We start from the raw sequence: 22891 nt of genomic DNA on the forward strand, positions 1-22891 counted from the left end.
CTCTCTCCCCCCCCCCCCCCCCCACTCACACTCTGTCTCTCTCTCTCTCTCTCTCTCTCTCTCAAAAATAAACATTAAAAAAAAAAGAACATAATGGAGCACTCATATCACAAGACATATAGAGCACTCATAATATCCGGGAAACCCTTACACACTTCTTTACCATCATGTGGCATTTCTCCTCCCTTTAATCATGGCAGTATCTGCCTTATTGAAAAGTCAAGGGCCCTGGTAATATGTTCTCATTCGCAAGCACTCATGACAGAGATTTAATTCACTGAGAAATATATTAGCATATTAAATCTGCTGTTCACCTATCAAGGCTAAATGTTTTGTTTCAGTATATCTCTAAATGCATAGTCTGAGTAGAAGGTAGGAGAGGAGTTATTACAGGAAGCTTCTTCATGGAAAAGTTTTTGCTTCCTGGCAAGTTGTTTCCAGCATGCGCCTTCATTAGTCATCCATTAACAATACCAGTTCATGACCCAAACATTCAAGGTTCTTTGTGGTCAAACACTCATTTCTTCTTAGTGTTAATGACTTTGACCATCTACTTCGTGCAACCATGAATTTTAGTCCTACTCTCTTCTCTCCGTCTCTTACTATTCCGGGAATGGTTATTTACTCGCTTAAATTGATTTCTATAGTAAGGAAACATTATCTAGAGTGGTAGCTACCCCCAAGGGTCTGTGACTCCTTCCTTGGTTACCCCAATTTTCCCCCATCCTATACATGGTTTATACAGTTAACAAAACTACATTATGAAGACAAGGCTATATTCTATGAAGACATTCTCTAGTAACATGGACAAATCCAGAATATGTTTAAAGAGAATGAGGAAAATACCATCTCGTTAGGCTCAAATAACTGGTTAGTGAATTGAAGTAGCTGATACTAACTTCCAATCTTCCCAAGTGATACCATTTTATAAATTAATTTTTATGGCAGATAGTGGATATTTGGTTAAATAGACGTAAAAGTACCAACTAGCCTGAAAAGTATTTGGATATTTTTACCAGACACAACGTACTTTAATATTTAAGTTTGTGATTCATCTTTTGAAATATACTACAGATTTATGAAGTGAAAAAAGACCTCAGAGCTTCATTTCGTTACATTAGTTGCATTCACAAAATGGCATCCCGCCCCGCAGATGAAAATCTCTAGTCGAGCGAAAAACGCTATCCCCATCTTAGACCCTGGTGCGGCAGACTGACCCAAAATTCCAAGTCTAAGATACCAAACAACAGTTCAAACAGAGTATCCGGACAGTTTGAGGCAACTGTTGGTGATGTCACGTTAGGTGCTTTCGATAGGCTCGAGACTCGCTCTCGATAGGAGATACAACACAGAAGATTTTGATGCAGAGGAGTCTAGAACTGCGATGAGATACGGAAGACCAAAAGCAAATATCCTGCTTCCAAACAGAATGACAAATTATGTCTCTAGTCAATCACATATTTTCCTTCTGCCGCAAGGATGCCGGAAAATCGAGGTTCCAGGAACGTATGCAGTGAGAGTAGCTGGTCAGCAGCCTGGCACAGAGGGCAAGAGGTGGTTGGGAGGTGCTCCGAAGGCACGAATGGGTCTATTCCTCACTGCTCCAGGGTCTGAGTGGGGCCGATTGAGTCAGTAACCTGGGGAATTGTGACATCACAGAACACGTACAGACTCACCTCTCTGTTACTAACCAGGTTATGTGAAACATTACAGAGCACTGAGGCCGGCTGTCATATCGAGAAGTTTATAAGAGAAAGATAAAGAGAGATAAAGAGAAAATTACAGTAAAATGTATATGCCAGGATAGAGATACATATACTGAGGGCACTACAGGAAGATATAAGGAATAATTAACTCCATACGTGCAGTTTTAGGAAGGGCTTCCCAGATGAATGAAGTACTGTCTCAGGAGTCTAAAGAAGGGATATTTTACAGGTGATGATCTCACGGTTCGTGGGTTCGAGCCCTGCATCAGGCTCCGTGCTGACAGCTGTGTCTGCTTGAGATTCTGGGTCTCCCACTCTCTCTGACCCTCCCCTGCTTGCACTCTGTCTCTGTCTCTCAAAAAATAGTTCATTATTAATTTTTTTTTTTAAAAATCAGATATCAGATCTCAGAGTAACCCAATCCCTCATGACATGGTTATGATCTCATTACTCAAGTTCATTTACATTTAAAATAATAATTACAGCTACAGAAGGATTTATTTCCATTATTTGTTATTTGTTTTTATATGATACACACCATTTCCCCATAAATTTTTCTGTTATTCACTTTATTTGTGATTAACTGATTTTTATAGGGTAACTTTTGATTTTTTCTTATTTCTTTTTCTGTACATTAGTTTAGTTTTTTTTTTTTTAACTTGGGAATTAAAATGATAACCTTAACATTCTAACAACCAAGTTTTAATTAATACCAACTTAGTTTCAGTAGTATGCATTTTGCTCTTTTGTATCTCTTTTTGTCTTTGTTATTGTCACAGATTACATCTTTACACATTGTGTGGCCGTTAATGTACATTTATAACTATTTTTTTTACGTATTTGCTTTTTGTAAAAAGATAATAAACCAAAGGAGTAATCCCAAAGCTAGAAAAGAAATAAGAAGGTAAGTGGTCTCATTAAATTAACATATATGAAAAGATGAAGGACTGTAGAAAAGTTTAAAAGTTACCACAGTTCATTTCATAAATCAATGTAGTGTCGATATCAAAACCTACAAAACGCTGAAAAAAATGAGACTAGAGACAAATAGCATTCGTTGATACAGATTCAAAGTTACAAATAAAATATTAACAAATAGAATACAGCAAAGTGTCAAAGCAATAATACATCATGGAAGTTAAGCAACATTAGCTGTTTAACGAATTCCTATAGACTTACGTTCTTAATGCTTGTAATCATCTTAGGGAATTTCCTGTGAAATTGTATAACCCCAAACTGTACCTCATATGCACGTAACCAGCGTTCAGAATTGGCAGGACAACAGACATCGTATATAATTAATTAGTAGAAAGTGAAAATGTGACTTGAGTGCCACTAAGAATATATAGTAATATTAAGTAACCAACATCTGTAACGTTATGCAGTTATTAATAGAATGGCAGATCATAACAAAACATAAATTCTCCTGATCCAAACTAGAGCCACGCATTGTTCCCCCTGGCTGAAAGAAAATCTGGGTTTGTCGATCAAGTTCCACAGAGCAAATTACACAATAAATGGTATTCTGCATTGTTAGCAATTCTGTCCCTCCCTAAAATAAAGCTTTACTCCTCCTTGGCAGGTTTTCCAGAGAATGTTAACTGGAAGAGGGCCTTCTCTATGAGACTTTTCGTTCTGTCCGCTTCTACTCGACACTGCTTTAGTTTGATCTATTTGGCCATAAAGTCATCCTACTTCCTTTCAAAATCGATGTATTATATTTAGAAGGGCCAAAGGGATGTTTGGATGATGTCTTGAAAAATGTAATGCTACCTCAGGCAAGAAGGCACAGCTCTCTCCTTGATATTTTCCCTCAACTCCGTGCGAAAGCTAGAAGAATACCTTTTGGTTTACCTTAAGGTAACCATTTGTAAACATGCTAGAGCCGAGTTTTCAAGTTGCGTATCAGTCCCGCAATAGCAAACAAAAAGAAATGTAAGACCCTCCCGGAAATTAATAAGGAGTGCTGAACGCATGGTAGAATTTTAAAATGCTTATAAAAACTACAATGGTGGGACTAGAACTCAAAGCAATACTAAAATTCAACCAAGGTTTCATCTCCTCAGTTAGAACGGGGAAATGGGAAAAGGAAATCTTGACTCATCCCCAGTCATGGTTTCTAACTCATTATGAGGACAAGGGAAATTGGAGGATGAGAAAATCTGTATCAACTTAAAAAATTGGCAGTGTAGGACACTGTATAGTTGGAGTTATTGCCAAATAATGTAGCAGCACACGATTTTTTTTTTTTAAGCGCAACCTTTCTGGAAATCCAAGCGCCACATGCTTTGTATTGCTATTGCTATTCTTTTAATTTGTCAAGAGTTGAGGACTGCTCTACCTCTATAGTCAACTTCCTACTTCTCAATTCAATAGTCCTCCTCGTCTGTGGTTTTGTTTTCAGTTACCCCTCCTTCCCCACCATCAATCACAGGCCGGAAGCAGATGGTCCTTCCTTCTGACGCTGCATCACAAGCCTAACGTCATTCCCCTCCCTTCATCTCCTCACCCAGGCATTTTATCATCACACATCATCACAAGAAGGGTGAGTGCAGTACAGTTAAGATATTTTGAGAGAGAGAGACCACATTTACAAAACTTTTATTATGGTATGTTGTTCTATTGTTCTATTTTATTATCAGTTATGGTGGAGCATCTCTTCAAACGCCCAATTTGTAAGTTAGACTTTATGACGGGTATGTAAGTACAGGAAAAACATAGTATATACAGGGTTCAGTACTATCCACAGCTTCAGGAATCCACTGGTGGTCTTAGAATGTATCCCCTGTGGGTAAGTGGGGGTCATTGTATAAAGTTCTTCCTTCCAGCTCTTTAACTCCCTCATACACAAATATCATGTTCTGCGACATCATTATCATTCTGACCTCCTTGATGTTTTGCCCAAATCACTTACTGCTTCCGAACTTCACTTTCCTCCCTCCCCAGCCTTTTCTGAGAAGCCTTACTTCATAAACCTGGGGAGAGTTAAGTATATCACACTCAGTATTTCCAGAACATCATGTGCACTAACCTGTGATAGTACTTAACTCATCGCACTTAAATTTGTGTTTACATGTTATTCTCTTCATGATACAGTGAACTCCTAGTTACTAATATAGAAAAATTTTAGGGGCACCTGGGTGGCTCAGTCAATTAAGGGTCCAACTTCGGCTCAGGTCATGATCACGCGGTTCACGAGTTGGAGCCCCACACCCGGCTCTGTACTGACAACTCAGAGCCTGGAGCCCAATTCACATTTTGTGTCTCCCCCTCTCTCTGCCCCTCCTCTGCTCCTGCTCTCTCTCTGTCTCTCAAAAATGAATAAACATTAAAAAAATTTTAATAAAAAAATAAAATACAAATTTTAAACGAAATACAATATAAATTGAATAAGGAGGGTGGAATCATGGTTTTGAGGTGTACATTAAGTCCAAATTATCAAAAGTATCACCTTGAGCATTAACATCACCAAACCCCAGGGATTTTAGTTTCAATCTGTAACGACATTATAATGTGGAGGTTTTTTGGTGTTTTTGTTTTTGTGAGAGAGAGAGAGAGAGAGAGAGATGGAGGGAGGAACAGAGGGAGAGAGAGAGAGAAAGAAAGAGACAGAATCTCAAGCAGACTCCATGCCCATTGTGAAGTGTGACGCGGGGCTGATCTCACAGCCATGAGATCATGACCGGAGAGGAAATCAAGAGTTCGACGTTTAACAGACTGAGCCACCCAGGAGCCCCTATAATGCTATTTTGAGGCATCAATGATTATAATCCATGTAAAGTTTCCTAGAAAAAAGTATACTTAACTAATGCTAGTTTCTTTTTTTTTCTAATGAATGCAAGGGTTTTCACTGTATTATAAAATGTATAAATATGGTATTACAGTAGGGTAAACACAATACACTATAGGTCATCCAGGAAGAGGCTGAAAATCATTTAAATAAACTTCAGCGCATATCCCTAATAAACACTTCCAAAGACAGCAGTAGAACAACTATTTTTTTAACATATTCTAAGCCAACAGCCAGTACAATGATAATGTGTGGTTGTAGGAGTGAACAGATAGAAACAAAAGAGAAAAAAAGTACAGCAATGGACCTTACTATTTATGAGAAATGAGGGGTCAAAATCAAAGATAAAAGAAAACATGTTCAATTTGGAAACTCAACTCTCTTCACAAAATACTCAAAAAGAAATGCCAGGAAGATTAAAAGTCAACTCTTTAAAACCTAGCCAAAGAAAAACAAGAAGAAACGAATAGGATTATTTATTCAACCATTGGCTATTTACCTAACATCTGAGATGAGAAAGCCATAGATTGACTCCAACAAGAACACTGACAGGTTTGGCTACATAGAAATATATAACTTGACCGTGGCAACATTTTTAAATAATGTAAAATAGGGCGCCTGGGTGGCTCAGTCAGTTAAGCGGCCGACTTCGGCTCAGGTCATGATCTCGCAGTCCGTGAGTTCGAGCCCCGCGTCGGGCTCTGTGCTGACAGCCCAGAGCCTGGAGCCTGTTTCAGATTCTGTGTCTCCCTCTCTCTGACCCTCCCCTGTTCATGCTCTGTCTCTCCCTGTCTCAAAAATAAATAAAACATTAAAATTTTTTTAATAATGTAAAATAAACTGGGATAACATAATTGCAGTGAAACCTAAACATAAAAACTTCCAAAGAACTAAATGACTGGCATAAAATATTTGAGACAATTATTAATGTTAAAATACTACATTATACAATGCGCCTATAGGTTTATTTAGAACAATGTATATAATGCACCCTTTAGGTACTGGGAAATAAATCCAAACATGATATTTCCATATTCTCATTCATACTTCTATTCAAAACCCCCATGTCCATTCCCTGTACTAATAATATGGTCTCAGTGTGCAAAATTCCTAAATTCTACAATTTAGAATTTGTAGAATTCTAACAAATTTGTAGAATTGTAGGAATTTTCTACAATTCCTAAATTCTGGGATATTATAAAATTTGAATATGTATTTTTTTAGCACAAGAATTGCACTGTGGACATCCACAAAAATGGTGGCCTAGGGACTTCCAAAATGCTCTTTTAGTTAAAAGCAACAAGAAAAATTACAAAAATAGTCAGAATCAGGACTCTGGACATTAACTAAAAGCTTGCAGCAATTGGAGAGTGTTAATTCCAGAAAAATGACTGAATCTTGGTAAGAACAGTAATCGCTGTGTCATGCTAACTTGTCCCGGTCTCATTCCCTCTCTCACGATTCAGGGGAACCTTGAACACCAACAGTCTACAATCATGGTGCAAATCATGGTGCAAAACAGCCACCTGACAGCTACCAAAGGGGAACAGAACAGGGTTAGCGCTCCTCCAGACCCTCGTTTCCAGAGAACTGTCATTATTTGACTTCTCTGGTAGTTCCCTGGAAGAATGAATACCAATCCTTCAAAAACTCTTCCAAAAGATAAAACGAGAGGACTTCTTCCCGTGTCTTTTTATGAGCCTGATCTTATCTTGATGCCGAAACCAGACAAAGACATCACGAGAAAAATTAAAACTGCAGATCAGTATCCCTTCTGAATATAGATGTAAACATCCTTAACAACATCCAGCAAATTGAATCTAGCAATATATTAAAAGGGTGGAACACCATGAAAATGGATACTGTCCAAGAAAAGCAAAGTTGGCTCCACATTTGAAACTCAATCAATATAATACCCCTTATTAATAGAATAAAGGGGAAAAAACTACCTGATTACCTCAATAGACACCAATAAGCCTTTGAAAAATCCAAACCCCTTTTGTGATTTAAAAAAAGAAAAAAAACAAGCAACAAACTGAAATAGAAAATAACTTGCTCGACCTAATTGAGAACTTTGTGTAAAGCGAAGCTTTGTGTGTTGGGAAGGACACACATATACGAGCTTGTTGTGTTTATTTGAATGAGAGACCTTTGATCCCTATTGAAAACAGAAGATCTCATTACCTAATGAAATTAATCTTTAAATGCTCAAGTTAAGCATGAAATTTTCTTTGTGGCTTGGGTGAAATGATGCTTAGGTTCCTTTCGGTTTTGGATAATAACGTTCCCCAAGAAATCTAATGATTTTCCCTACCTAATCGATATGCTCACCTTACACAGCTAAAGCAGAAATCTTTTTGGGTGCCTTGATTCTTTTTTCAGTTCCCAACCTCACCCTAATATATATAGAACTTGCTCCATCCAAGCAAAAGCCTTGGAGATAATACTGAATCATCTCCATTAATCCTTAACGACATCTCTGTTTCACCCTGCCTAGCCCTCAGAAGTCAAGTGTCGGCTAACTACAGTTCATGTGCCAGATCCTGCTGGCTACCGATTTTGATAAGTAAAGTTTTATTGGAATACAGTCACATTCATAAGAATGCCTATGACTGCTTTTACCCTACAACAGTAGAGTTGAGTAGTTGTGAAGACTAAAATATATAGTATTTGGCCTTTTGCCGAAAATGTTTGCCATTCTCTGGTGTAAGATGCAGTTCAAAAATCCCAAGTTTTTGTCCCTTGGCTTTTTTTGGTTTTGTTTTGTTTTGCCTTTGGCTTTCCCCTCTTTAATTTGCTGCACATGAAAAAAAAAAAAATGCCCCTCTACTCTGTGTGTGCTTTTCTTTTGCCCAAAGTACTTATTTAATTAGTTTTCTACCACATAATACTTCTCACTCTGTATAAAATCATGAGGGACTCCTGGGTGGCTCAGTTGGTTGAGTGTCCGACTCCGGCTCAGGTCGTGATCTCATGGTTTGTGGGTTCAAGCCCCACGTCGGGCTGTTGTGCTGACAGCTCAGAGCCTGGAGCCTGCTTCGGATTCTCTGTCTCCCTCTTTCTCTGCCCCTCCCCTGATCGCGCTCTCTCTCTTTTCTACCATTTCTACCACACTAAGAGTTCATATTGACAAGGTGAATAAGGTACTGGAAAGTTTTTCAATTTCAAGGTCCTGAAAAGGACAGTTCTGTTATACAATTTAGTAGTTACTTCAATACTTAGCTCCTAAAACACATCATCACTGGTTTCATGGTTTTTAAAGCAAATTTGTTGGAATTTTAGGAAAATATTTTTTAAATTTTTTGTAAATGTTTATTTATTTTGAGAGAGAGAGAGAGAGAGAGAGAGAGCAGGGAGGGGCAGAGAGAGAAGGAGAGAGAGAATCCCAAGCAGGCTCCACACTGTCAGCACAGAGCCCAACATGGGGCTCTATCTTGCAAAACTTGAGATCATGACCTGAGCCAAAATCAAGAGGCAGTCACTTAACTAAGCCAACCAGGTGCCCCTAGAAAAATACTTTTTAAATGGCAATAATTATAAACCACAATGTATGTATTAAAATATATATAGTATAGGGGCGCCTGGGTGGCTCAGTCGGTTAAGCGGCCGACTTCGGCTCAGGTCATGATCTCACAGTCCGTGAGTTCGAGCCCCGCGTCGGGCTCTGTGCTGACAGCCCAGAGCCTGGAGCCTGTTTCAGATTCTGTGTCTCCCTCTCTCTGACCCTCCCCTGTTCATGCTCTGTCTCTCCCTGTCTCAAAAATAAGTAAAATGTTAGAAAAAAAAAATAAAAAAATATATATATATAGTATAATTTGTTTTTATCTATGAAATTATATGTCAATATTACTTTCTGGTCCCCGGTAGAAGCTTTAGAAATTTAGAGTTTCTGTTTTGGTAATTAAAATTTCACAGTCGCTTTTAATCCACTCATTATTCTCCAGACTGAACTGCTTAAATAGAGAATAAATAAAAAGCATAAAGCATTAGAAAAAGTTAGGATGTGAGGATGTTTGAAAATTGAGTATATGGAAAGTAGTGAGTAGATATTAGTTTCAGCTGACAATGTAAAAGAAAAGAGATCATGAGGGCATTCAAGGCCAAATACCTGGAGTTCACTTGGAGATGTATTTCCAAGCCTTGGGTGATTGCTGCAAGGAGTCAAAAGCATCAATAATTAGGGAAGGCAAATGCAAGTATAGGTTCAGTTTACAAGTTCACTAACAGCAGTTACTAAGGTGATCTGACTGGTTATAGCTGGTAACTCTTTGACCTAGCTCTACTCTGAGTTATAAAAAAGCATGATTGCTACTTGATGCTGGTATCTGATGCATATTATTGACGCTAGTGTCCGTAGCTATTAATTTGGACTGGAGTAGATTGGTTGGCAAATATTAATATATAAATTTAAGATAAAAGTAACTTGATTTTATAGGTTGTATCCTGGATCTTAGCTTAAAATGTATGTAGAAAAAAAGGTACCACCAAATCCCATGGTACATGAATCAATAACAACAGAAGAAGTTAGAAACATTAACCTAAAAATTTCTACTGTTCTGCGACTCTTGACCTTGGGGTCGTGAATACAAGCCCCACATGGGGTGTAGAGCTTAAAAAAATATCTAACGATGAATTAGTTCATCAGGAATAAGTTTCTCATTATTTATAATACTAATCTTTAACAAAATGTGGCTTTTAGTGTTTGACTATGTTATTAGAAATTTAAAGGATTAATGTAGAAATATTATTCAAAAGAACATTTTACATTTTACTTTGATCTTTAATGAACATTAAAATGATGGAGGGGTCGTGTTACTTATCATCCAAGTACCTAGGAGAGTTAGCTCATTTTAATCCTGTGAGCGTGGTCCAGATTTGAAAATTATGAAGACTAGATCTACTTTAAAAAAATATTGTTTTCTCCTAGTATAAATCACCTTACATCAAAGGACATGGTCAAATTGGCTTCTATATTTTTTCTTCTGAAAATAAAGGACCAGATTAGCGGTGTGTTTAATAAAGTGAAGCCAAAACCCAAGCCAGAAAATCTAGAGGCATAGAGGAAAAGCCACAATTATATCTTTCTCTTCCTCCTGCTACTGAGAAGGGAGAGCCGGGTAGTACAAATAGCAGAAGTCCTCATTAACGTACACTTGGTTAGGCAAAGACCACCAAGAAAATATTCATGATTTCTTCCATGTCCTTCTTTCTTTCCCACCACCCACACTCCATACAATTGTTGAGTCTTCTACTGAAAGAAAATATCAGCAGGGGCGCCCAGGTGGCTCAGTCGGTTAAGTGTCTGACTTCAGCTCAGGTCATGATCTCACGGTTCATGGGCTCAAGCCCCATGTCGGGCTCTGTGCTGACAGCTCAGAGCCTGGAACCTGCTTTGGATTCTATGTGTGTCTCTCTCTCTCTGCCCCTACCCCACTTGTGCACGTGCACTCTCTCTCTCTCTCTCTCTCTTTTTAACGTTAAAATTTTTTTTTTTTTAAATATCAGCAGAGAAATGGAAATCTTTACCCTATGACTTGAGGTCAGCTTGCAAGGAACAAAATTGTAAATTATGTGGAAAACTCCAGGGTCTCTGGAATGTGAGACTCTCTCAGGGGAACAAACCCGGGGTGTTTTTCAAAAGATTGTATACATCATACTGAACTTTTCAGGTGCCAAGAGAATTTTCCCTTTTTATTTAAGTTGATGGAATATTATATTGTCAGAATAGGGTGTTAAAGTTCGAATAAGACGTGGGTTACTAGTTACCAGGCTTCTAGATCATTTAGGCTGTTAGTAACCACAGCCAGTTCGTCAGGAACTGGAGATCAGGTTGAAGAGGCCTTCATGAAATTGTCTGCACAGAGAAGCATCAACAACAACAAGCTCTTCAACAGAAAGTGGAACTTCACGGAGCAGCAGTTAACCTTCACATGGGCGGGGAGGTTGAACATCCTGCATAGTGCTGCCAGGAAATCCCTATTTCATACTAAGGGGGCTGGTTGCATATGTAGGATGTCCCATCTCCCCGCCCACTTCATCGAGACACGCGCCAGACACCCCGCTGCCTCACCGAAGAACCATAAAATCGACGTGTCAAGGAGATACAGGTGCTGAGCTGTCTCACTAGAAAAGCTCTGTGACAAATGTATTTAGTAGAGGGTAGGGCGCTGAGTGCTATCGCCTGGGCTCATAAAAGGCAGGAGTTATGGGAGTGGATCTGTAAGCTCGGGGTCAAGGTCAAGTGGTCGTGTAAGCTCAAGGTCACGTTCACAGTAAACTTAAGAAGTATCTCAACGTCACAGGCAAAAGATTTTGGAGCTGTAGTACAGAGAAGATTCAGCAATTCTGAATCAGGTTCGAGTAGGTGGAAACAGTCTAATCAGCAGAAGGATCAAGTTCCAAGGAGGTGGGTGTGATTCTAAGGGAGAAAGGTAGTGGCATGTTTCCGAAAGCATTTATAAGATATAATTGATGTCGGATGCAGTGTCCGGTCATATCCAGGGAACTCTGTCAAAGGCAAGGTGATAGGAAATAACCAAGAGCAGACCTGAGTTCTCAAAAATAAGGGGTCAGGAATAAAATGGTAAAGCAAAATCCAACCAATCCTACGGGCTGGGGTCTTCTACTTCTGGATTCTATAGGGAGGATAGAATCTCAGAATAAAAATAAGTCATTTAAATGGAATAAATACAGCTTTATTTTTAAAACCTACTGTCATACTTATTTCCCCAATTTTCACTATAGGCTGCAGAAAATTTCACTATGGACCTGTAAATGGGAAATACTGATCTATAGGAGCCTTTGCTGGCAGACGGTTCTGTCATGTACCAACTTGAGTGACAGCCTGGAAGCCGTTGAGTTTTTCAGACTTTAAGTTAGAGGCCATGTTAACCAGGCCATCGCCGAAGACTCTGAAGTTCCAAAAAGGGGTTATTTGCTATGCATTCAAATCTGGGTTAAGTCTCCCGTCAACCATTCCTGGCTTTGGCACTCTTTAGTCAGTGGCAAATCGGCCAATCTTAGGCTAAGGAAAAGGCTGATTCCAGATTGAAGATCCAAAACATTTGCATCCTTTTTTTTCCCTCAGCAGCACAGATTCTCTGCTGGGATTCTGAACTCAGGGCATGGTTCAGAAATTTGTGGCTTTATGTCTAAGGACCCAAAATGCCCGTGCAAATCGATGGGTAAACTACTGTTTATAAAATTCCCTTATGTTGTGTGTGGAGGCTGCAGAAATATTCTCTTTCTGCCTTCTAATTTTATTTCTCCCTCAATCTGTCTAGAAGTTTACCAATTGTATTGATCTTTTCAAAACACCAGGATTTCGTTTCATCGAATTTTTTTCTATGATTGTCTTTCCACAATTTCAGTGACATCTGCTTTTATGTTTATGACTTCCTTTCTTCTGATACTTTGACTTTAATTTGCCCTTCTTTGTCTAGGACTTCAAAATGGAAATTTAGATCATGGTTTTCAGATTTTCTTCTTTTCTAAAATAAACCATTAATGTTAGAAATTTCCCTCTGAGAACTGCTTTAGCACCATCACACAAATTGTGACCTATTTTTTTTAAATTTTCATTTAGTTCAAATTATTTTTTCATTGACTTTGAGTCCTCCTCTTTGAAACATGAGTTTTGCAGAGCTGTGTTGTCTAATTTCCAAATACTTGGACTTTTTCAAGATAACTTTTTGTTATTGGTTTTTAGGTTAATTGTGTTAAGGTCAGAGAACCTACATTGCATCATATTGATCATTTTAACTTGTTAAGATTTATTTTATGGCCCATCATATGGTCTTTTCTGGTCAATTTGTTATGAGCTCTTGAAAAGAATGTGTATTCTCCTATTGTTGTATAGTGTTTTGTAACTGTCAATTTAGCCAAGTTCATTGTTAGTGCTATTCAGTTTTTTTACATCATTAAATTTTCTGCCTATTTTTGTCAATTACTGAAGAAAGGATGGTGAAATCTCAAAGTATAAATGTGATTATACTTTTGATTTGTTTTTTCTTTTTTATCATTTTTTTGCTTTATGAAATTTGAAGTTCTTTTATTAGGTATATAAATGTTTAGGATTGTTACATACCATTAATGCGTTGACAACTTTATCATTATAAAATGGTTTCTGTTATTCCTAGTAATATTATTTGATCTGAAATTTACTCTGATATTGATATAATAACTCCAGTAGTCCTTTGATTACTGTTTCATTGTGTATCTTTTTCCATCCTTTTACTGTGTATTTATTTATATCATCATATTCAAACTTGTAGGGTTTCTTATAGACATCATATAATTGGGTCCTATTTATTTTTGTTCTTTTTAATCCAGCGTGGCTGGTGCCTTAAATTGATACAATTTATACTTTATACCATTTACATTTAGTGTACCTACTGGTTAGTTGGAAATTATGTCTACTATTTTGTTGTTTTCTATTTATCTCTTTTTTATTCCTTTTTTCATATTTCTGAATTATTTTTGGCATTTATGCATTTTACATTAGTATTCCATTTTTATTGATCTATTGGATTTTGTACCATATTTCTTTGTACAGTTTTTTTTAGTGATTACTCTCCAGATTAAAATATACATACCTACTGTTTCACAATTCCCCTACAGTTACTATTTTATCATTTCAAGTGAATATAAAAACCTTATAGCTATATAGATCCCTTTATCTTCCCCCCCCCCCTTTTTTTATTGTAATATGGGATACGTCTGTATCCATTGAGAACCTCCTCAGACAATGTTATAATTTTTGCTTTTAACAGTCACATATATTCGAAAGACCTAAAATAAGAAAAATACTCTATTATGTTTTCCAGATTATTTACCAGTTCTTTTGTTCTTCATTCATTATTGAAGTTTACAAATTTTCTTGTCATCTAATTTTTTCTTTCTGAAGAATGACTTTTAGCACTTTTTAAAGCAAGTCTCCTGGCAATCAGTTCCTTGTTTCCTCTCATATGAAAATGTCTTTATTTCACATTCGTTTTTTTGAAGATATTTTCACCGGCTATGGAATTCTGGATTATGATTACATTGCCTTCTGGCCTCCATGATTTCTGATGAAAAATCTGAAGTTGTTCAAGCCATTGCTCCCTACATGGAAAAGAGTCATTTTCCTCAGCTACCTCAGCTGTTTTGCTTTATCTTTATTTTCACCAGATTATGATGTTTCTAGGCATGATTATCTTTGAGTTTAATCATTTAGGTTTGGTAGAACCTCTTAGATCTGTAAATGTTTTTTTCATAAATATGGGATGTTTTAGACCATTATTTCTTCAAATATTTTTCCATATCATTTTTTTCCTTTCCTCAGAGTCCAATGGCACAAACGTTACACATGTACATATTGTCCCAAAGGTCCCTATTATGTTCATTTATTTTCCATTTTTTCTCACTCTTCTAAAGTTTGGATAATTTCTGTTGATCTATATTCAGTTTTAATGACTCTTCATCCGTCATCTCCCTTCATCTATTAAGACCATTCAGTGATTTTCTTCTTTTAGGTATTATATATTGTTTCAACTCTAAACCTTTCATTTGGTGCTTTTTATAAATTCTATTTTTTTTTTTTTGAGATGTCCTCTTTCTGTTTATTTCAAGAGCATCCACGCTTCCGTCACTGAGTATGGTTATGATAGCTACTTTAAGGTCTTTATCTGTAAATTTCTGTCCTGTCCGATTTCTGAACTTAATGTACTTGAAATGGATTTGCTGAATTATTGTCTGTAATATTTGTTATTGGTTTTGAGTAAATTGTACAATTTAAGGGGATTGCTTTTATCACAATATAATGAAAATTTTAATTAGGAATAGCTTCCTTATTTTATCAAACTATTCTTCAATATATATTAAAATATAAAATGTTATACAAATGATAATATAAAGTATTATATTGGCAGATATTTGTGATATTGAATTGCTCTTGCATTCCAGAAATAATTTTTGTCTTTCCAAGATGTATTATTGCTTTGACACTTTGCTGTATTCTATTTGTTAATTTTTATGTGTAACTTTGAATCTGTATCAACGAATGCTATTTGTCTCTAGTCTCATTTTTTTCAGCGTTTTGTAGGTTTTGATATTGACACTATATTGTTTTATGAAATGAACTGTGGTAACTTATAAACTTTTCTAAGGTCCTTCATCTTTTCATATATGCTAATTTAATGAGATCACTTACCTTCTTATTTCTTTTCTAGCTTTGGGATTACTCCTTTGGTTTATTATCTTTTTATAAAAAGCAAACACGTAAAAAAAATAGTTATAAATGTACGTTAACGGCCACACAATGTGTAAAGATGTAATCTGTGACAATAACAAAGACAGAAAGAGATACAAAAGAGCAAAATGCATACTACTGAAACTAAGTTGGTATTAATTAAAACTTGGTTGTTAGAATGTTAAGGTTATCATTTTAATTCCCAAGTTAAAAAAAAAACTAATGTACAGAAAAAGAAATAAGAAAAAATCAAAAGTTACCCTATAAAAATCAATTAATCACAAATAAAGTGAATAACAGAAACATTTATGGGGAAATGGTATGTATCATATAAAAACAAATAACAAATAATGGAAATAAATCCTTCTGTAGCTGTAATTATTTTAAATGTAAATGAACGAAACTGTCTAGTTAAAAGACAAAGATTAGCAGAATTGTTAAAAACATATGATGCCAGAATGGATTTTAAAAAAAGAACCTTTCTTTATATGCTGTCAATAAGAGACTCATTTTAGACTCAAAATCACAAATAGGTTAAAGTAAAAGGATGGAAAAGATATTCCATGTAAACAGTAACCAAAAAAAGGCAAGGTGGTGAGGCGCCTGGGTGGCTCGGTCAGTTAAGCATCTGACTTCGGCTCAGGTCATGATCTCATGGTCCATGAGTTCGAGCCCTGCGTCCAGCTCTGTGCTGACAGCTCAGAGCCTGGAGCCTGTTTCAGATTCTGTGTCTCCCTCTCTCTCTGCCCCTCCCCTGTTCATGCTCTGTCTCTCTCTGTCTCGAAAATAAATAAACGTTAAAAAAAAAAAAGGCAAGGTGGCTATATTAGTATCCAACAAAATAAAACTTAAGACAAAAATTGTTCTGAGAGACAAAGAAGGACATAATATATTGATAAAAAGTTCAAACCATCCAGAGGATATAATAATCACAAATATATATGCACCTAACAACAGATGCAAAAAATATAGGAAGCAAAACTGACATAAATTAAGGGAAATAAAGACAGATCTAAAATAACACTTGGAGACGTGAATATCCCATTTTCAATAATGAATAAATAGAACAACTAGACAGAGGATCAATAAGGAAACAGAGGACTTGAACAATGCTATGAAGCAACTAATAGACATATATAGAACAGACATATATAGAACATATATAGAACAGACATATATAGAACATATATAGAACAGACATATATAGATCACCCCATCCAACAACAGCAGAAACAGCAATTTTCTCAAGTGCACAAGGAACATTCTCTGGGATAGATCATATATCAGGTCTCAAAACAAACATTGACATTTTTAAATATTACTGGGGCACCTGGCTGGCTCAGTTCATTAAGCATCTGACTTCAGCTCAGGTCATGATCTCATGGTTCATGAGTTCAAGTCCTGCACTGGGCTCTCTGTTATCAGCACAGAGCCTGCTTCAGATCCTCTGTCCCCTTCTCTCTCTGCCCCTCCCCTGCTCACTCTCTCTCAAAAATAAATAAACATTTAAAATATTTTTTAATATTACTATCTGAAGTATCTTCTCCAAAATGAAATGAAACTAGAAATCAATAACAGAAGAAAACTGACAAATTCATAAATATGTGGGAATTAAACACCACAGTCACTATTAGATATCCAATGTATCAAAGAAGAAATTACAAATGAAATTGGATCGTAAGGAACTAGAAAAGAATAACAAACTTAACCCAAACTATCAAAAGAAAGAAAATGGTAAATATTAAAATGGAGATAAACAAAAAAGAGAAGAGAAAAAAATAAGAACAAGAAATCCAGGACGACATGGCTTCACTGACAAAGTTTACTGAACATTTAAAGAATTAACACCAATTCTTATCAAGCTCCTACAAAATAGAACATTGAGGGAACACTTTGTAACTCATTCTATGAGACCAGCAATATCCAGATATCAAAGCCAGATTATGATATTATAAGAAAAGACAAGCATAGTCCCATATTACTTATAAATATAGATGCAAAACTCCTCAACAAAATACTAGCAAACTAAATATAACATCATAGTACACACCATGCTGAAGTGAGATTTATCACGGGAATGCAAAGATAGTTCAATACATAAAAATCATGCATCACGTATAGAATTAAGGTCAGACAACCACATGATCATCCCAATTGATGCAAAAAAAAAAGCATTTGACAAAATCCATCACTCTTTTATGATAAAAACAGCCAATAAACTAGAAATACAAGGAAACTTCCTTAACATGACAAAGGCATTTATGAAAACCCACAGCTAACATCCTACTTAATAGTGAAAGAATGAAAGATTTTTTTTTTAAGAGCAGAGAAAAGACAAGACGGCTGTTTTTACTGCTTCCATTCAACACTGTACTGGAAATTCTATATAGAGTAATTGAGCAAGAGAGAAAATAAAATGCAATGGAAAATTCGAAAAGCATGTCTAACATTATCTCCATTCACAGATGACACAGTCTTATAAATGGAAAATCCTAATGAACCCTCACGCACAAAACTAGATCTAATAAATGAATTCAGCAAATTGCAGGATACAAGCTTAACCCATGAAAAGCAGTTATAGTTCTACATACTAGCAATGAACGTGCATGAAGGAAATTAAAAACCGATTCTATTTACAACAGCATCAAAAACATCTCAACCAAGAACATTAGCCATGAAAAGGAATAAAGTATTGATCCACGCTACAAAATGGATGAACCTCAAAAACAGTATGCTAGTGAAGGAAGCCCAGGCACCTGTTGTAGGATTCCATTTATATGAAATATCCTGATTAGCCAAATCCATAGAGACAGAAAGCAGATTCGATTGTTAGGGGCTGGGGGAGGGGAGAGTGGGGAGTGACTGCTTAGTGAATAATGGTCTCCCTTTGGAGGGATGAAATGTTTTGGAACTAGAAAGAAGTGATGATTGTATAATACTGTAAACGTACTCAATGCCACAGGAACGTATACTTTAAAATGATTAACTTTAGACTTTATAAATTTTATCACAATAAAAAATAATGTATGGGGGCGCCTGGGTGGTTCAGTCGGTTAAGTGCCCAACTTCAGCTCAGGTCATGATCTCGCGGTCCGTGAGTTCGAGCCCCGCGTCGGGCTCTGTGCTGACAGCTCAGAGCCTGGAGCCTGCTTCGGATTCGGTGTCTCTCTCTCTGCCCCTCCCAGACTCATGCTGTCTGTCTCTCTCTCTCTTTCTCTCTCTCTCTCTCTCTCTCTCTCAAAAATAACTGCGCATTAACAAAATTTAAAAAGTAATAATATATGTAACACTGAAGGCATTGACATAATCACTGTCATCATCATCATTCCTATGGAAAATAATGTTAGCCAAATTCCACCTTACTTTAAAAAGCGTAGCTTATGAGAGGAAAGAAATAGACTAAAATGTAAGACTGTAGACATTTTGATTTGGATAATATGTTCTCGTCTTCTCTCTTTTCTCTTTCAGATTATGTCTGGCCACTACCTAGATATTTGTGCCCCGTCTGGATTTCTTTGGATGTTTTATTTTCAACAGCGTCCATCATGCACCTCTGCGCTATCTCGCTGGATCGGTATGTAGCAATACGTAATCCTATTGAGCATAGCCGTTTCAATTCGCGGACTAAGGCCATCATGAAGATTGCTATTGTTTGGGCAATTTCTATAGGTAAATAACTTTCTTGGCCATTAGAATTGCAGCGGCTATGCTCAATACTTTCGGATTATGTACTGTGAACAACGAACAGACGTCGACTGGTAACATTTGCGTTTAATCGGGATTCTATTTAAGAATTATTCTTAACCTATTTATCTGATATTTAGGTTAACAATAATGAAAGAAATGTAATGTATGCTAATATGTAAATGTGAACTTTCTATTTATGCCGCTCAAGTATTTTATGCACCCGTATGCCAATGAATTCCGCAACACAGATGCAAAATCTTTTGAGACCTTTAAAACGATTTGAAGATGACAGAGATATTTGGTCATCTAAATTTTTAAAAAGTAGCATTTAAATCTTGGAAAAGATCAATCTATCACAGAACATTAACCTTAATATTTTTATTCTTTCCTATCTTCTTAAGTGGCAAAATCAATAGTGTCACATGAATCTTCATGAAGGAAACATGTCTAAATGTATGCCATTAATTGACCTAAAATACACTATGTGGCTGTTTTTAAATATCTTCTTAGATTCTGGTTATACAATACGAAAAAAAAAATCCATTGTTTTTTTTTTAAGGATTTGGGGGAGGTTGAAGTGAGAGAAATGATCATCTTATGGCTTATGATTGAGATATTCACAAATGCCTTAACAATGCTAATGTTCAAGTCACAAAACTTAACCAATTAGAATATAAGGGCTTTTGCAATCTTCTTTTTTTTTACTTTTCCCTTTTGTTTCCCTCCTCTTCCAGTTGGAACTTACATTTAGTGTCTCATTAAATAATTCCTCCTCAAAGTTATGTTTCTATGAAAGATTCTGGTAAAGTTCACCACACGATCAAGACATCCATACGGTCTTCACAGATATCATCTGAAGATTTTGACTCTGGGTTTATTGATAAAATAAATGTAAGTTTTAAGATTGTTCCATTGCAGGTGAACACACACATGCATACCTTTGGATAAAAGGCAAGAAAACTTCTCCCAGATAAAAAGTGAATCCGTTTACACAATTTGACCTACATATTCAAGGGCTAGCAGATTTTTACTTCCTCCACTCCAAAGAGCTCATCTAAAAAGATGCCAGCTCTTCTGTTGCTTACAAAGGAAATGTACAGCTAAATTAACTGAGAGGATCAGGGGCATCAGCGTCTACTGACACGTGCATAATCTGCAATAATAGTTGTGTTAAAGAGAACGAAAAAATATGGGAAAAATACTCTTAGCATTGAGAAGTTAATGAGATAGTGAGGGATCCAGAAAAAGACAGAAATCCAAGAAGAACAACTATGGCTTTTGAGTCACCATTGCCAGTGATGTATTTGCAAACCTGAAGATGTAACTGACAGGTGGGGAAGCGAATTTCACCGTCTCACAAGCAAAGAACATCCAAAGCAGGAATACAGAGCAGGCAAGGATCAACCCACCGGAGCTTATTTTTAGGATGCCAAAGGTCTCTACTCTAGAAATAAGGATGGGCCAGGCTTAAATCACCCTTGACATGGGTAACCAATAGAAATCTGTATCCTGAAAAGGGGGTTAAGATGTTGTCATATTTTTTCATGTTTCTAAATTTTTTTGGTATAGCAAAAAAAAAAAAAAATAATAACATTCTACACTTCACATGATTTCTTTTAATACTTTTCGGTTCCAGTGACTGGAATACAATGATAAACAGACACATGAAGAGAGAAGGCAACATGAATCAGCTACAACATAATAAAAGATGATACAAACGAACTCACAGACACTCAAGGTAATTACCACACATAGATTTTAAAGAACTATTTGTATTATGCATATGAAAATTACACGCTGAAATGAAATAGTTCAGCAAGAAACTACAAACCATAAATAGGAACATTGAAGATTGGAGAAACAACCGGAAAATCTGGAGCTCAGGCATAACACAAAAACCTAACAACTCAAAGGCAGTTTAGACACAACTAAAAAAAAGAGCATTACTGAAGGTTGATTAGAAGAAATTGTGATAAATGAAGCAAAAAGAATTGGAAGGATACAAAAGAGAGAAGAAAGACTAAGAATAGACATACAGTACAAAGTGAGAAGAGTTTTACAAGGTGAGAAAAGAATTTTGCAAGGCAGAAAAGCAAGATTTGGAGAAATAATGGCTCTTGGAATTGAAGAAAGAAACTGATTCTCACGCTGAAAGAGCTCAACAGGTCTCAAGCAGAATGAATAAAAAGAAACCAACATTTAGACCCCCAATAACACCATTGCAGGAAAAAAAAAAGAAGAAAAAAATCAATTTTAAAGACAGAAAAATCAAGAGATCAACTTCAACGGAGCCCTGAGAAGATGGATGAATGCTTTGGCAACAGCAACAATGAAAGCTAGGTGTCAAAATGACGTCGATGAGCTGACAAAAAGTGAATCAGGAAACAAGGACAATGAAAATGGTAACTGTCGAATCACTGTGTTATACACCTGAAACGAATGTTACATTGTGTGTCAACTATACTCAAAAAAAAATTTTTTTTTAATTTTAACGTTTATTTATTTTTGAGACAGAGAGAGACAGAGCATGAACGGGGTAGGGTCAGAGAGAGGGAGACACAGAATCTGAAACAGGCTCCAGGCTCTGAGCCGTCAGCACAGAGCCCCACGCGGGGCTCGAACTCACGGACCGCGAGATCGTGACCTGAGCCGAAGTTGGCTGCTCAGCCACCCAGGCGCCCCTCAAAAAAAATTTTTTTTAATGAATCCCTGAAGAAAAGAGCAAATGGTAAATGTGTGGTTAAATATGAGGAACATTAAGTGTATGAAACAATAATAATTGTGACTTCTGAGGCTTAGAATGTGTATGGAACTAGAATGCACAAAACAATAGCACATAAGTAAGAAAGGTTGAAAGTAAACTGTTTGCATTGTCCAGGAGAAAGGAAAAAAAGGACTTTTAATATTAAGCTTTGATGAATAAAGTATAACTTGTACATTCAAGGGTATTCACTAACAGAAAAGGAGTGTTTTCCAAATTTACAGAGGAATATTATAGAGTAATAAAGCGAATCCAATACAAGGCAATAAAAGATAGAAAAAGTAACACACATCAGGTGGAAAAATATAAAACACGTACTAAGATGGCAGGATTGAAACCAAATATATCAGTAATTATATTAATTGTAAATGGAACCAAATATTCTAAGATTGTCAGACAGGGTTTGAGAAAAGAATCCACCTATGTGTTTATAAGAGGCATATATAAATCATAAGGAAAGTAAGAAATAGAAAAAAGTATTCCACACAAACACTAACCAACAGAAAGACTATGGAGCTATATTAATAATCTGACAGAATACCCTTTTCACTAAAATAAAGTATTTTAAATAAAGAAGTTTATTTCGTAATGATAAAAGATTTAATTCATCTGAAAGACATAGCATAATGAACTTGTATGTGTATAATAATACGGCCTCGAGGGGCACCTGGGTGGCTCAGTCGGTTAAGCGGCCGACTTCGGCTCAGGTCACGATCTCG

General features: G+C 36.4%; 1 protein-coding gene across 1 annotated transcript in view; it reads left to right on the forward strand.

Annotated features, from left to right (window-relative positions):
* HTR2C (5-hydroxytryptamine receptor 2C) overlaps window positions 1–22891 on the forward strand; it is a 168320-nt gene that overhangs the window by 74991 nt on the left and 70438 nt on the right. Inside the window, exon 3 of the mRNA XM_032592154.1 lies at window positions 19193–19393. Within this exon, the coding sequence (XP_032448045.1) occupies window positions 19193–19393 (201 nt within the window). The remainder of the gene's footprint in view (window positions 1–19192; window positions 19394–22891) is intronic.

Source organism: Lynx canadensis, chromosome X, assembly GCF_007474595.2.
Source record: "Lynx canadensis isolate LIC74 chromosome X, mLynCan4.pri.v2, whole genome shotgun sequence".
In the NCBI taxonomy this organism is placed as follows: Eukaryota; Metazoa; Chordata; class Mammalia; order Carnivora; family Felidae; genus Lynx; species Lynx canadensis.